The following is a 16,926-nucleotide window of genomic DNA, read 5'->3' on the forward strand; positions in this document are numbered from 1 at the left end:
TTTTCTTAATTAGGAAAAGTCTCCACTTCTCTGCACAGAAGCTCACCTGTGGGTAATGGAGAACTTTAGTGAATTAGGAGCCAGATTTTACTTTTATAAGAAAAATAGAAAATCTCTCATTCACCATCTAAAAGACTAAAGTATTTCCAAGTTAGAATTTAAGCCAACAACACACAAATTCAATTTCCCTTAGAGGCAGCAGTTTTAATTTTGATAGTCTCTAAAAGCAGTCATATTTGGTAGTTTCTTGATACATTTTAGACTCTCAAAAAGTTTAGTTTTAGCAGTTTAATCAAGTAGGAATTTGTCAGCTGAGAAGTGTGGTTCTCTCACTCGGCAAGCCTGAAGTCTGTTTGAAGCACCCTTGACCAGTGCTCATTCCTTTGTGCTTTCTGGGCACATCTGCTGCCCAGAATCTCTGGTAGAGTTGCTGCCTCAGGGGCTATTAGGCAAATACCCAAATCTGGGGGTGCGGGCAGAGTGGGTAGAAACCGCCAAAGCAGTGCCTTAGGGGAATGGCCCCCATGTGGCTGAGTGACTGTACAGGATTTTGCCCCTAACTTTCAGGACCAACTTCCTGAATGGTACCCTTCCTAACAGGGGCTGCTGTATAAAGTCAGGCTGGACTTCTGAGAACTCCAAGGTACTGTTGGAGGGCCCCCTCACCCCTGCCCCTCTCATGCTTGGCCCCTGTCAGCTCGGTGCCTCTTGCCACAGTGGGTCCAGGCCCACCTCTGTCCTCCCCTCGGCAGTGAACAGCCAAGGAAGGTAGTGGACGTCAAACCCGGCCTGCCAGGGCCCATCATGGCACGGTGCTGAGGGATGTGAAGTTCGGCCGTGCCAGCATACCCTGGCCCCGGCCACTGGGGACTCAAGTTATTCCCTCTGAGAAGCCACCTGTGTGGATCGGGTGGTCAAATGGAGAGGCCTCAGATGCTTCCTCTGCTTTTTTCGGTCCCTTGGTGGGTGGAGAGGCCTGCGAAGGATCACACTGAGGATGCCTCTTGCCTTCCCTCGTCAGGCTCTCCTCACAGCACGTCACCCCAGGGCCCCACCCCATGCAGTAAGTGCCTCTGAAGGGGTCACAGTGTGCTTGCCAGGCCAAGTCCCCTTTTAAAATCCCAGACTCAGGCAGTTAGAAAAAATGAGTGTTTTCAGTATTTTACTAACAAATGAATTGGCAAAAGAACAAGTTCTCTCGTGATACCTCCCCCTTTCCCCCATTTAGCATCCACCAGGTGCCCGCCACGGTGGCAGGGGTCTGACGTGCTCGCTGGGTTCTCAGCGGCTTGCCTTGCCTCCAACTCAGTCACTCGCACAACTGCTCGGGGTCAGGAAGAGACTTCCCTTCCTCAAAAGGGCAAGAGAGAGAGAGAAGCTCCTGTTTGGATGCCAGGGCCACGTGGGCAAGCCAGGCCTTATTCCTTTTGGAGGACGGCGCTGGTTGTTCTTCCTGGGACAGAGCACCTCTGCCGACAGCATCAGTCTTCCGAAGGTCAGCCCCGACCCACAAAAGCCCTGAGTGGAGCCTCAGCATTACGAAGGCATCGTCCTGTCCCTCAGACTGGCTGAGAGGAGGGCATCCTGCGATCTTTGTCAGCAGACGGTGAGACTCCAGGACTAAGACGTAAGCCCATGGCGGGTCCTTCCTTTGGCACTAAGTCCCTACAGAACCTTGGATGAGTCAAATCCCCACACTGTACCCCCCTCAGTATCGACAGCTGTGAAGTGGGAATAATATCAACACATGGGGAAGCACTGAGGAGGAAGAGAACGTTGCAGGTAAAACACTTTTGTTCATTGAGCGCCTTTTCCCCAAGAAACATGGCACCAACTTTGCACCATGTCCCCAACTCTTCATTGAATGCGGCAGTGACCGACTCACTCTCCCTGGTCTTTGGGCAGGCGTTTCTATGAGCTCAAAGTCTCATTCCTCTAATTTCAGATTAAAATAATCATGGCTATGCATTAACATCTCTTCAGAGTATGTTTACAGTCACTAAAACGGCTCATACTTTTCCTGCAGAATTGTAACAGCTACTCAGGGACTCTGCCAATCAGAGTGCCTGCACAGAGCTCATTTTGCACCACGAAGGCAGGAATCCTGGAAGGATTTCGGCAGACACTGGATGTTTCAGACATCCAAGACAGGCAACTGGACAGAGTCACCCCCAGGGCCAAGACCCACCCACAGGAAAACATCCCCTCAGAAACAGACAATCCGCTTCTCGCCTTCAAAGACTTTGGCCTCCTCTGGCTTTATCAAGTTTCCATTTAAGCTGTTGGAGAAAAACAAAGAACACAAGTAAGTGAGAGACTATTGTATGCTCCTTCCCATTATGTGTTCCTAACAAACTCTTGTGCTTCACACAACCCTGAAATTAAGGAACAGAATCTGTCCAACACTTGTGTTTTCTTTTTTCTTTTTTAAAATTGAAGTACAGTTGATTTATAGTATTGTGTTAATTTCAGGTGTATAGCATGGTGATTCAGTATTTCTGCAGATAATATTCTGTTATAGGTTATTACAAGATAATGGGTATAATTCCCTGTGCTATACAGGATATTCTTCTTGTTTGTCTATTTTATATATAGTAATTTGTATCTGTTAATCCCATACCCCTGATTTGTCCCTCTCCCCTTTGATAACTACAAGTTTATTTTCTATATCTGTGAGTCTGTTTCTGTTTTGCATATACAAGCATTTGTATTATTTTTAGATTTCACATATAACTGATATATAGTATTTGTCTTTCTTCCTCTGACTTATTTCACTTAGCATAATTTTCTCTAGATCCATCCACATTGCTGTAAATTGCAGTATTTCATTCTTTTTTATGGCTAATATTCCATTGTGTGTGTGTGTGTGTGTGTGTGTGTGTGTGTGTATCACATATTAATCCAATCATCTGTTGATGGGCACTTGGGTTGCTTCCGTGTCTTGGCTATTGTAAATAGTGCTGCTTTGAACACTAAGGTGCATGTATCTTTTCAAATTGGTGTTGTAGTTTTTTGTGGATATATACCCAGGAGTGGAATTGCCGGGTCGTATGGTAGTTCTATTGTGAGTTTTGTGTTTTTTGTGTTTTTTTCACTGCACATTTTTTATTTATTTATTTATTTTAATTAATTTATTTATTTTTGGCTGTGTTGGGTCTTCGTTTCTGTGCGAGGGTCTTCTCCAGCTGCGGCAAGCAGGGGCCACTCTTCATCGCGGTGCGCAGGCCTCTCACCACCGTGGCCTCTCCCGTTGCGGAGCACAGGCTCCAGACGTGCAGGCTCAGCAGTTGTGGCTCACGGGCCCAGTTGCTCTGCGGCACGCGGGATCCTCCCAGACCAGGGCTCGAACCCGTGTCCCCTGCATTGGCAGGCAGACCCTCAACCACTGCGCCACCAGGGAAGCCCCTATTGTGAGTTTTTTAAGGAACCTCCATACTGTTTTCCATAGTGGCTGCACCAATTTACATTCCCAGCAACAGTGTACAAGGGTTCCCTTTTTTCTACATCCCCTCCAGCATTATTTGTAGACTTTTTGATGATAGCTATTCTAACAGGTGTGAAGTGATACCTCATTGTGGTTTTGATTTGCATTTTCTAATAATTAGCGATGTTGAGCACCTTTTCATGTGCCTGTTGGCCATCTGTAAGTCTTCTCTGGAAAAATGTCTATTCAGATCTTCTACCCATTTTTTAATTGGGCTTTTTTTTTTTTTTTTTTTTTTGATGTTAAATTGTGTGAGCTGTTTGTATATTCTGGACATTAACCCCTTGTTGATTGCATCATTTGCAAATATTTTCTCCCATTATGGAGGTTGTCTTTTCATTTTTTCAATGGTTTCCTTTATGGTGCAAAGGCTTTTAAGTTTAATTAGGTCCCATTTGTTTATTTTTGCTTTTATTCCTTTTGCCTTAGGAGACTGACCCAAGAAAAAATATTGCTATGATTGATGTTAAAGAGTGTTCCCCCTATGTTCTCTTCTAGGAACTTTATGGTTTCCAGTCTTACATTTAGGTCTCTAAACCATTTTGAGTTTATTTTTGTATATCATGTGAGGGAATGTTCTCATCTCATTGTTTTACATGTAGCTGACCAGTTTTATCAGCATCACTTGTTGAAGAGATTGTCTTTTCTCCACTGTACTGTATATTACCTCCTTTGTTGTAGATTAATTGACCATAGGTGCATGGGTTTATTTCTGGGCTCTGTATTCTGTTCCACTGATCTATGTGTCTGTTTTTGTGCTGATACCGTGCTGTTTTGATTACTGTGGCTTTGTAGTATAGTCTGAAGTCCAGGAGGGTTATGCCTACAAATTTGTTCTTTTTTCTCAGGATTGCTTTGGCAGTTCAGGGACTATTGTGGTTCCATATAAATTTTAGGATTATTTGTTCTAGTTCTGTGAAAAATATCATGGGTATTTTTACAGGGATTGCATTAAATCTGTAGATTGCTTTGGGCAGTATGGCCATTTTAATAATATTTATTCTTCCAATCCAAGAGCATGGGATATCTTTCCATTTGTTTGAATCACCTTCAATTTCCATCATCAGTGTTCTATAGAGTATAGGTCTTTCACCTCCTTGGTTAAGTTTATTCCTAGGTATTTTATTTTTCTGACATGATTTTAAATGGGATTTCTAAAACTTTCTCTTTCTAATATTTCATCATCAGTGTTACAGAAACACAACAGATTTCTATATATTAATCTTGTATACTTCCACCTTGCTGAATTCATTTATTAGTTGTAATAGTTTTTTTGGGGAGAGTACAGGGTTTTCTATATAGTATCATGTCATCTACAAATAGTGACAATTTTACCTCTTCCCTTTCAATTTGGATACCTTTTATTTCTTTTTCTTGTCTGACTGATGTGGCTAGGACTTCCAATGCTATTTTAAATCAAAGTGGTGAGAGGTGGACATCTTTGTCTTATTCCTGAATTTAGCATAAAGGCTTTCAGCTTTTCACCATTGAGTATTATACTGGCTGTGGGTTTGTCATAAATGACCTTTATGATGTTGAAATATGTTCCCTCTATACCCGCCCACTTTGATGAGAGTTTTTATCATGAATGGATGTTGAATCTTGTCAAGTGCTTTTCCTGTGTCTATTGAGATGATCATGTGGTTTTTTTTTGTCTTTCCTTTCGTTAATGTGGTGTATCACTGACTGATTGGCGTATGTTGACCCATCCTTGTGTCCTGGAATAAATTCAGTTTATCATGGTGTATGATCCTTTATATGTATTGTTGGATTTAGTTTGCTAATATTTTGTTGAGGATTTTTGCATTTATATCAAAAACATTGGCCTGTAGTTTTCTTTTTTGTAGTGTCGTTGTCTGGTTTTGATATCAGGGTAATAGTGACCTCCTAGAATGAATTTGGGAGTGTTCCCTCCTCTTCAGTTTTTTGAAATAGTTTAAGAAGGATAGGTATAAGTTCTTTATATGTTTGCTAGAATTCCTCTGTGAAGCTGTCTGGTCCTGGACTTTTGTTTGCTGAGAGTTTTGTTGGTTTGGTTTGGTTTGGTTTGGTTTGGTTTTTATTAGATTCAATTTCACTTCACTTCTAGTGATCAGTCTGTTAAAATTGCCTGTTTCTCCTTGGCTCAGTCTTGGTAGGCTATATGTTTCTAGAAATTTGTCCATTTCTTCTACATTGTCCAATTTGTTAGCATACAAATGTTCATAGTATTCTCTTAGGATTTTCTGTATCTCTGTGGTATCAGTTGTTATTTCTCCTTTCATTTCTTATTTTGTTTATTTGGGTCCTCTCTCTTTTCTTCTTGGTGAGCCTGGCTAAAGGTTTATCAATTTTGTTTCTCTTTTCAAAAAACCAGCTCTTGGTTTCATTGATCTTTTCTACTTTTTTTTTTAATCTCTATTTTATTTCCTCTCCAATCTTATTTCCTTCCTTCTGCTGACTTTGGGCTTTGTTCTTTTTCTAATTCCCTTAGGTGGTATGTTAGGTTGTTTGAGACTTTTCTTATTCTCTGAGGAAGGTCTGTATCACTATGAACTTTCCTCTTAGAACTGCTTTTGCTGCATCCCAGAGATTCTGGAAAATTGTGTTTTCATTTTCAATCTGTCTTGAGGTATTTTCTGATTTCCTCTTTGAGTTCATCATTGACCCATTGGTTTTTTTAGTAGCATATTGTTTAGTCTCCACATGTTTGTTGTTCTCCCATTTTTCTTTCTGTAGTTGATTTCTAGTTTCATACTATTGTGGTCAGGAAAAATGCTTGATATAGTTACTATCCTCTTAAGTTTGCTGAGGCTTGTTTTGTGACCTAGTATGTGCTCTATCCTAGAGAATGTTCCATAGGCACTTTAAAAGAATGTGTATTCTGCTTTTTTTTGGCTGTAGTGTCCTGTAGATATCAACTAAGTCCAACTGGTCTACTGTGTCATTTAGGACCTCTACTGCCTTATTGATTTTCTATCTGCATGATCTGTCCATTGTTGTAAGTAGGGTGTTAAAGTAGCCCACTATTTTTGTATTATTGTCAATTTCTCCCTTTATGTCTGTTAGTATTTGCTTTATGTATTTAGGTACTCCTGTATTGGGTGTATATGTTAATGAATACAATATCCTCTTCTTGTATTGATTCCTTTATCATTATATAATGCCCTTCTTTGTCTTTATTTTAGTCTATTTTGTCTAATATGAGTATTGCTCCCCCTGCTATCTTGTTTCCATGTGCATGAAGTCTTTTTCCATCCCCTCACTTTCACTCTGAACGTGACTTTTGCCCTGAAGTGAGTCTCTTGTAGGCAGCATGTTGAAAGGTCTTGCTTTTTTTATCCAATAAGCCACCCCTTATCTTTTGATGGGAGCATTTAGTCCGCTGACATTTAAGGTAATTATTGATCAGTATGTACTTATTGTCATTTTATTCCTTGTTTTCCAGTTGTTTTTGTAGTTCTTCTTTGTCCATTTCTTCGTCTCTCCCATTGTGGTTTGATGCATTTCTTTATAGTATACTTGAGTTCCTTTCTGTTTGGTTTTTGTGTATCTGTTGTAGGCTTTTGATTTGTGATTACCATGGAGTTCATATATGTTGACCCGTAATTATATCTACTTGCTTTAAACTGATAATCATTTAAGTTTAAACACATTCTAGAAGATCTACATTTTTTACTCCTGATGTCATAGTTTATATCTCCCTGCTTATCCCTTTACTGTTTATTGTAGTTATAGTCACTTTTACAATTTTTTTGTTTTTTATTATGATGGTTTTATTAACAAGTATATAATATACTGCATACTGTACATATGAGGACTGTACAGTACAAATTTATGTTCACAGTTTGACATGACAAAATGTCATTATTGAATTCCATCTTTGTTTTAATCCACATCCTGGTTTAAGTGATTGTCAATCCTCAATATATATTTGTCTTTCCTATTGTTATTTTCCCTTTCCTATAGATTCTTCTTTTCCATTTAGAGAAGACTCTTCAACATTTCTTTCAGGGTAGGTTTAGTACTGCTGAATTCTTTCAGTTTTTTGCTTGTCTGAGAAATTCTTCTCTCCTTATATAATCTTCTCTCCTTGATAATCTTGCTGGGTTGAGTATCCTAGGTTGTAGGTTTTTCCCTTTCAGGACTTTGAATATATCATGCCACTCCTTCTAGCCTGCAAGGTTTCTGCAGAGAAATCAGCTGATGGCCTTATGGGGGGGTTCCCTTGTATATGACCCTGTTTTACGCTTGCTGCCTTTAGAATTCTAACTTTTGCCATTTTAATTATGATATGTCTTGGTGTGGGTCTGTTTGGGTTCATCTTGTTTGGGACCCTCTGTGCTTCCTGTACCTGGATATTTGTTTCCTTCTTTAGGTTTGGGAAGTTTTCAGCCATAATTTCTTCAAATACATTTTTGATTCCCTTCTCTCTTCTCCTTCTGGAACCCCTATAATGCAGATGTTGGCACATTTTATATTATCCCATAGATCTCATATGTTGCCTTCATTTTTTTTTTCATTTTCTTTCTGTCTGCTGTTACTGATTCGATAATTTCCATTTTTTTATCTTCCAGGTCATTTATGTGTTCTTCTGTGTCATTTAGTCTGCTATTCATTGCTTTTAGGGTGCTTTGTATCTCAAATGGAATTATTTTTGATTGGGTCTTCTTTTTATAGTTTTTGTTAAAATGATCTGTGCTTAGATCAACTCTTTCTTCATTCAGTTAGCATTTTTATTACCAACTTTTTGAACTCATTGTCTGTTACCTCTGTTTCATTACTTTTTCAGGGGGGTTCTCTTGCTCTTTCAATTGGGAATAGTTCCTCTGCTTTTTCATTTTACTTAACTTTCTCTGTCTCAATGAATTTAGGTGAAACAGTTACCTATTGTGGTCTTGAAGGGGTGTTTTTATGTGGGAGTGTCCCTATGTAGACTGTGTGTGCCCAGTGTTTTTGGTGTGAGGATGGGTTTTGATGTGGATGCCAGTCATGTCTTCTTCAGGATATGCTGGCCACTATCACCTTGATGGGGGTGTGGCTAGAATTGAAAGAGCTAGAGCCTGCACAGGGTGTGATGCAGGACTTCCTCTCTGCTCAGTGGCCATCACACAGGGCAGAGGGCTGCTCCTAGGCTGCTGCAGTGAATGCCCTGAGGGTCGGGCTCAAGCTGGCTCTGTTCCCTTTAAGTGTATGTTTTTCCTTCTCCCTGCACTGGGGCTTGTGCACTTACAGAGGTCCAATGGCACTGCCTGTGTAGGCAGCTGCAGCTCTGCTCAGATGCAGCCCAAGGTCATGTCTTTTTCCCAGTTTGGTCATCCCAGATCTAGTGCAAGGTTGTGGTGTGGAGTGGGTGGGGCTGGAGCATTTGCTCAGCTAGCACTGGGGGTCATGGCATTATGGCTGTGGGAGTTGAAGCAGCTATGCTGCCATCAGACGTCTGGGCTGCTTCTGTAGTGCCGTTTTAGTAAGCGCTAACAGTGGCTGCTGCTGCCTTACCCGGACCACCCCCCAGGTTCCTGGGCCACATCTGCATCCCTAGATCGAGTCTTCTCCCAGGACCTGGCTGCCCTAGATCTAGTGCCAAGCTGTGGTGTGGAATGAGTGGGGCTGGGGTGTTTGCTCAGCTCGGACCTGGAGAGTGTGGTGACACCACTATGCTAGGGCAGACCTTGCTTTGCCCTGTCTGGTGGTAAGCAAGCACCCATGCACTCCTCACAACTGGAGTCTAGGCTTCTCCGGCCTGTCTGTCCGTCCTAGCAGTTCTCCAAGCAGCCAATGGGGCTTGTCTCCTCCCTGTAGGACCCCCAGGACTGGGACACCCAGTCTATGGCTCAACCCACTCACTCCCCAGGGCAAGTATCCACCTGTCTGGTCTTCCTTTCCCTCTTAGTCCCCTCCCATGGGCTCTGTCCTGGCCTGATGCTTTTTTTCCCCATCCTATGTGATTACACGGGAATCTTTCTTGCAGCCTTGGTTGTATAGGAGTTCTCCTGCCATTTTCGTTAGTTTTCCACAAGACTTGTTCCACATGTAGATGTATTTTTGATGTGTTTGTGGGGGAGGTAAGCTCCACATCCTCTTACTCTGCCATCTTGACTTGTTTGATATTCACATATTAATCCTTTCCAGCCACCATCACTCTATGGACTGGGTCTCACTAAGGTCACCAATAGCCTCTATAAACCTGAATTTAAATGACAGTTTTTAGACCTTGTCTTTCCTGACCCTCACAGGCATTTGGCTGTCCTGCCTTCTCCCTCCTCCTTGAAACACCACCTTCCCTTGGTTTGATATTATGCTCTCTGGTTTCTTTCCTAGATCTGGCCACTCCATCTCTGTCTGTCTCCTTTTTTATATCCTCCTCCATGTGACCTCCAAATAATGGATTTCCTCCAGGCTTGGGGCCTGGCCCTCTTCCCCAGAAGAACCTCATCTATCCCTGGCCTCATTCATATGTCAGTGAGCTGGGCCAGACCTCTCCACTGTGGAGCCACTTACCTACTTGACACCTTCATCTGGACACCTCCCAGGTACCTCAAAGTGGGCACATCTCCCCAGGGTTCCCTAGCTCCATGAATGGTACAACTCTACATCCAGTTGTTCAAGTTAGTAACCTGGGGGTCAACCTTCGTCCTCATCTTCATATTCTATCTATCACAGAGTTCTGTTGTATTCTCTAAACACCCCCAGAATGGGCTCCCTGGAACCTCTCCATTATGTTCAGCACCACCGTCCTGATCTGAGCACCCATCATCTCTTCTCTGGCTCACTGCAGTGTCCTACGGACTGTCCCTTTACCTGGCCTCTGGCCTCCTCCAATCTGCTTTCCTAGAGGAGCCAGAGTGCTCTTTTTACAATGCACATCTGATCACATCCCTCTTTGCTTCAAACTGTTCAATGACTTTTCATTGCTTTTAGGATAAAGACCAAAATACTTAACATGACCCACAGATATTTTATGGTCTAGTCTCCACCTATCTCCTCTGCCTCCTGTTGCTCCCTCTTCCACGCTGTCTGAACCACAGGCCCATCTGCTTCTTGCTGTTCTTCAAGGGCACCATGTTTTTTCCTGCCTCAGAGCCTTTGCACGTGCTATTTCCCCACCTGGAATACTTTCAGCTGATGAACTCCTATTCATCCTTCATGGCTCAGTTTAAATGCCACTTCCTTAGGGAGACCTTCCCTGAAACCTCATCTGTATTAGGTTCCCTTCTTAGCTTTCCCCTTTCTAGCACTCATCATGATTGTGATTAAATAATTACTTGAATGATTTTTTTTCTTAACTGTGTCTTCCTCACTAGAGGGTACACCCATGAGGGCAGGTCCATTTTGTTCACCACTGGATTCTTGGTACCAGCGTAGTGCCTGGCCCACAAGCACTTTGTTGTTCAACAAATGAAGATGCAGTGCTTTCTCTGGGGACTCAGCAGTGACCATGACACAGGCCCTACCCTCAAGGAGCTACAGTCTAGAGGAGACAGCCTCACAGGAAGCTATTACAATGGAGTGCAGTAAATGCTATAATTTACAATACCAGGTCATTGAACACTGCTAACTTCTGTCTTTGAAGACAGAACTCACTGGACCTCAAGTTCTTTTCGGACAGGGACAAGGCAGAAATAAATGTCAGTACAGATAATGAGTCCAAAGAGATGGTCCAAGGTCATCTGTGGCCCCAGGCAGAGCTGCGCTTCCTCATCTCCACTCCCCTGCTGGCTCAACCCCTCGACAGGGCCAACACAGCCAGTACCCTCACAGAGCCCAGTCCCAGGGAGTCAGACACCTGGGATGAGCCAGGGACTGAAGTGAAGATACTCCTGGGCCAGCACCCGAGCCCTCCTCCTTGTCCTCTTTCCGAGTCCTCCCTGACACCAATGCCTCTTTCAGGCTCTGCATAGCATGCCTTGAAGAGCGACACCTGGTCCTACACAAACAGTTCCTTGTGTAGAAACAGCGGTTGTTTGTTGGTAGGTGACAAAGGCCCATTTCAAGCTTGACGGAATTAAAGCAGCTGCATATCCTTCAATCGTCCTAACCAGCCCCTGAGAAGGGTGGAAGCCGGCTGTAGTCCACAGACTGTCCTGCAGCCTGGCCTCCCCTCCTCTCCGCCTCTGCCTGCTGTCCTCAAACAACAGAGTCAGCAGGAAACGGGCTGGTTCTAGGAAAGGATCACAGGCTGAGGGTGGTTGGAGATTAACGTGAACTAAAATCCCATGGGCTCTCCAGTGCCTTGAGGGCTGAGGAGTGGGCTTCGGCCTCGAAGGCGCACATGCCACAGCCTCTCCATCGGTCTGCTTGGAGCTGGGCTCTCTTCTCTAGGACAGTGTTTTCAAATGTTTTTCTGACTGTGACCTCAAATGAGAACATTTTACATTGTGAACCAGCACCTATGTATACGTACACATCTACATCTGAAATGAACATTTCATACTAGGCACAGAGCATTCTGGTATTCTGGCTCCGTTTCATTTTTTAAATAATGCTGGTTGCAAGCCACCAAACCAATTTTATGATCCACTAACAAATTCCAAAGCGAAATTTAAAAAACGCTCTTCCGGGAGCCAAGGTCAGGGAGGTGGCTGTACCTTGATCTATTGTTTCTGGCTGTGAAATTCTTCTCCCCAGTCATGAAGAAAGGACTGTAGTTAATGAGCAACTACCCCCTGAGCCTGAGGGTTTGGCTCACGGTGAGGCCGCTCCGTGGATCTCAGGGCCCCCAGTGCCAGCGTGAACTCCTGTGGTCTCTGTCCTCATGGGGCCCCGGCTTTGTGTCATGGTTCCCATGCAGGTCTGAGCCTCACACTCTGCTGGTCTGTCTCAGGCCAGGCCTGGGGGTCTGGATTCAGGGACACGGGGCCCTCTGTTCTCAGCTCGGTTACATCAGTACTCTGAGGCAGTCAGGGACCTTTCTGTCCAGTTAACTGCTGTTGTTTCCCTAGCACTTAACCCAGTGGTGAGCCATTGTCACTAATGTGACACGTAGCCTCCCCCACCCCCGAATATGCTACAGGCCCAGTCCTACCTCGGGGCTGTGTGTCCCGTAGGAGGCACAAGAAATGAAATGGGGCTCAACATTGCAGCAAAGCAGACCACGTGCCTTCCTTCTACTAGCATAACAGAAACAGGAAGTTGAAAAAGAGGAGTACAATCAGCTCAAATACAGCCTGGAAGCCCAGAGAAGGAAAAGAACATGCTTCAAACTCCAGGCCAGCACGGCCATCTCTCAGGCTCATGAGTCCCAGAGTGATTAACTTTCAGTGGGAATCCCTTTCCCAGTCCGTCTGCTCCCGTGCAACCCAGGACAGTAGGCAGGACAGGGGGGCTGGGGAGGAGAGCCCTGACTATGGAGTCGTAGTCTGGGCTGAATTCCAGCTTCTCCTCTTAGGTGTGACCTTGGTCTGGGCCTCAGTTTCTACATCTGTGAAATGGAGACAATACTACCTACATTACAGATTGTTGGAAAGATGGGAACTAAACGGACATTGCCCTGCATTGTGCATGGCACATAGTAAATGGTGCTGAGTAAATAATCATTGTTGTTGTTATCATTACAACAAGTGGTAGATCGGTCTTACCAAATCTCCATTATGCCAGTGTTCTTCTGTAATGCATCTGCCAACTGGGCAATCCCCTTGGCCGTAATCTGGTTCTGGATAAGCCTGAAAGAAGAATATATCTTTTGTATCAAGTGATATTGGATTAAGTCTACCCACTTCATTAGGGAGTTGGAAGGATATGATGGGATAAGAGACAGGGTCAGGGGAAGAACTGAGTTCCCTTAACTTTCAATCTTGCTGAGATTGTGTCGATCAGATCCATGAGAATAAAGAACATGCTTTAAAATGTTTAATTTTTCTGATGGGCAGAAGACCTAAATAGACATTTCTCCAAAGAAGACATACAGATGGCCAATAGGCACATGAAAAGATGCTCATCATCGCTAATAATTAGAGAAATGCAAGTCAAAACTACAGTGAGGTATCACCTCACACCAGTCAGAATGGCCATCATCAAAATGTCTACAAACAATAAATGCTGGAGAGGGTGGGGAGAAAAGGAAACCCTCCTACACTGTCGGTGGGAATGTAAATTGGTACAGCCACTATGGAGAACAGTATGGAGACGCCTTAAAAAACTAAAAACAGAGCTACCATATGATCCAGCAATCCGACTCCTGGGCATATATCCAGAAAAAACCATAATTCAAAAGGATACGTGCACCCCAATATTCACAGCAGCACTATTTACAATAGCCAAGACATGGAAGCAACCTAAATGTCCATCAACAGATGAATGGATAAAGAAGATGTGGTATATATATACAGTGGATTATTAGCCATAAAAAAGAATGAAATCATGCCATTTGCAGCAACATGGATGGACCTAGACATTATCATACTAAGCAAATTAAGTCATTAAGAGAAAGACAAATACCATATGATATCACTTATATGTGAAATCTGAAATACGACACAAATGAACATATCTACGAAACAAAAACAGACAAATAAAACAGACTTGTGGTTGCCAAGGGGGAGGGAAGGTTTGGGAGTTTGGGATTAGCAGATGCAAATTATTATATACAGGATAAACAACAAGGTCCTACTGTATAGCACAGGGGACTGTATTCAAAATCCTGTGATAAAACATAATGGAAAAGAATATGAAAAAGAATATATATATGTATAACTGAGTTACTTTCCTGTACAGCAGAAATTAAATACAACACTGTAAATCAACTATACTTCAGTAAAATTTTTTTAAATGTTTAACTTTTCTGTGTATTTTTATAGTGAGCATAATATATCTGTATATTCATATGTAGGTAATTTAATACATGAACATATATGTATGCATGTGTGCTTGACATTTTTCACTGCAGGGGTGCCCAATCAAAAATGTTTGGAGACTACCAGTCTGAACAACAAATTCTAAGGAACACATCTGGGGAACAGGCAGTCTGATGTCTCCTTCCAGATGGCTGGAGAAAGGCAAGGCAGTTTTTAAAGTTAAGTATTTTTTAAAGAGCTGGCCATTCTCTTCTTTGGGGGAAGCGAAGGCTTCCAAGATGGTACCATGTCCTCTCCAACATCTGAGAGGGAGGGAGGAAGAACAGTTCTGCTGCTACTCATGGGTCCCAGTGGAAAAGCATCAATAATGGGACCTCTAAGAGTATACCCCGTTATGTTGGGTAGCATTGATTCTAATGAAACAAAGATTTCAGATACAGCTGGGAAGCCTGGGCAATTCCCAAATTGCTCCCCTGGGAAGCCATGCTTCTAACCCACCCAGGAAAGAGCAGCACAAGTCAGTGATATGTCTATGCTTCATCACAGGTTCACTCCTCACCCCCCAGCTATTTGTAGCATAAGGCTACTACTGAACTTGACCTTTAGAAATTCTGGGCACTGATCCAAGAAGGTAGCTGTGTACCAGGAAGATAATGACCTATATTACTGTGACTAATGAGATTACAGAAATTAAGCCAGTCCCTTAAGGAGGCAGTATAGCATGGGGTTAAAAGCTCTCCTCATATACATACACCCACTCCCCACTTCTCAGCTGCAGATCCTTGAAGAAATAAACTTAAGCTTTCTATTCCTCGGCTGCCTGATCTATAAAATGGGAATAACTATAAGAGAACCCCACTACCCTGGGTGTGTGAGGTTTCAATAGGAGGATGTGTACGAGGTAGTTCTCATCATTTCTACCATGGCGCCCAGGGGAAGGGAGCTCTTGTCACCATTCCTGCCCAAGCACACAGGACTCGGTGGCTCTGCTGCAGCCAGGACCCAGTGATCCCCGCCCCATCTCTCAAAGACTGGGGCCCCTGGGCTGAGTGGCAGAGGTGAGACCTTCTGGTAAGCACAACCACAGTGTGACTTGGACATTTTTGCAAAAGGAGCAAAAATAGAACCTGGAAGTGGGCATTGAGTTCTGCATTCAGTTAAATTCTGCTATTTCCTAATCACCCCTTCCACAGTTGCGACCACTGGCACCACCTACACCTTGCTGGGGGGAGGGTGAGCTGCCTGAAGCCTAGACCAGGCAAGAGCCTGGGTAAGAGGAGAAGTAAAAAGCCTGGCAGTGCTCAGGCACATATGCCCACTGGCTACCTTCACTGCAGCCAGTGTAGTCTGTGCTGGCACAAAGAGCTAAGACTCACTCTCTAGCCCTGTTCTAGCTCTGTTATCGTGGAGGGGCTGGCCTGACACCTAGGGCAGGGCATAAAAGAAAGTCTACAGGTCAGAAAGAAAAGGAATAAAACAAAACAAACAAAAAAAAAAACAGATGTAAAAGTAGCACACTCTGGGTTTTTTTGTTTTTACAGAAATTGACATGGTGATCTAAAATTCACATGGAAATGCAAGGGACCCAGAATAGTCAAAACAATATTGAGAAAGAAGAACAAAGTTGGAAGACGCACATTTCCTGGTTTCAAAACTTATTACGAAGTTACAATAATCAGGACAGTGTGGTCCTGGCATGATGATAAACATATGGCTCGATGAACTAGAATAGAAGGTCCAGAAATAAACTCACACGTTTATGGTCAACTGATTTTTGACAAAAGTGTCAGGGCCATTCAAAATGGAAAGAGACTTTTCAACACGTGGTGCTAGGACAACTGGATATCTACATGCAATAAAATGAAGCTGGAAGCTGGACCCCTAACACCTCATACCATACACAGAAATGAACTCCAAATGGATCAAAGACCTAAATGTAAGAGCAAAACTATAACACTTAAAGGAAATCTTTGTGACCTTGGATTAGCCAATGATTTCTTAGTAAGGTACCTAAAGCACAAGCAACTAAACAGAAAATAGATAAATTGGACTTTATCAAAATTAAATACTTTGGTGCTTCAAAGGTCACTCTCAAGAAAGTGAAAAACCTCAAAGAAAGAGAGGAAATATTTGCAAATTGTGTATCTAGTTAATGTCTAGCACCCAGAATATATAAAGAACTCGAACAACACAGCAATAAAAAGGCATATAACCCAATTTACAAATGGACAAAGGATGTGGAGACAGTTCTCTAAAGATATACACAAATGACCAATATGCACATGAAAAGACACCCAACACTGTTAGCGGTCAGGGAAATGCATCAAAACCACGATGAGATACCACTTCACACCCAGTAGGATGGCATTACCCAAAAAGATAGACAATAGCAAGTGCTGGTGAGGATGTGGAGAAATGGGGACCTTCATACATGACTGGTGGAAATGTAAATAGCACAACCACTTTGAAAAACAGTTTGGCATTTAACACAGAGTGACCATATGACCCAGCAATTCTATTCCTAAGTATATACCCAAGAGAAATGAAAACATATGTTCACAAACAAGTGTGCAAATGTTCACAGTAGCATTATTCATAATAGTCATAAAGTATAAACAACCCAAATGTCCACCAACTGAAGAATGGACAAACAAAACGGACTGTCCATAC

The 16,926-nt window shown here is 43.0% G+C and overlaps 1 protein-coding gene across 3 annotated transcripts in view; it reads right to left on the reverse strand.

The window, feature by feature from the left end:
* Positions 1 to 259: 259 nt before the first annotated feature.
* NOD1 (nucleotide binding oligomerization domain containing 1) overlaps positions 260 to 16,926 on the reverse strand; it is a 92,620-nt gene continuing 75,953 nt past the window's right edge. For all 3 annotated transcript variants that reach the window (XM_068549238.1, XM_068549237.1, XM_068549239.1), the window contains 2 exons: positions 13,042 to 13,125; positions 260 to 2,279 (listed from right to left, as the gene is read on the reverse strand). In XM_068549238.1, coding sequence (XP_068405339.1) covers positions 2,207 to 2,279; positions 13,042 to 13,125 — 157 coding nt within the window. In that variant the 3' untranslated portion in view covers positions 260 to 2,206. The remainder of the gene's footprint in view (positions 2,280 to 13,041; positions 13,126 to 16,926) is intronic.

The sequence above is a fragment of the Eschrichtius robustus genome, chromosome 8 (assembly GCF_028021215.1).
Source record: "Eschrichtius robustus isolate mEscRob2 chromosome 8, mEscRob2.pri, whole genome shotgun sequence".
Taxonomy (NCBI): domain Eukaryota; kingdom Metazoa; phylum Chordata; class Mammalia; order Artiodactyla; family Eschrichtiidae; genus Eschrichtius; species Eschrichtius robustus.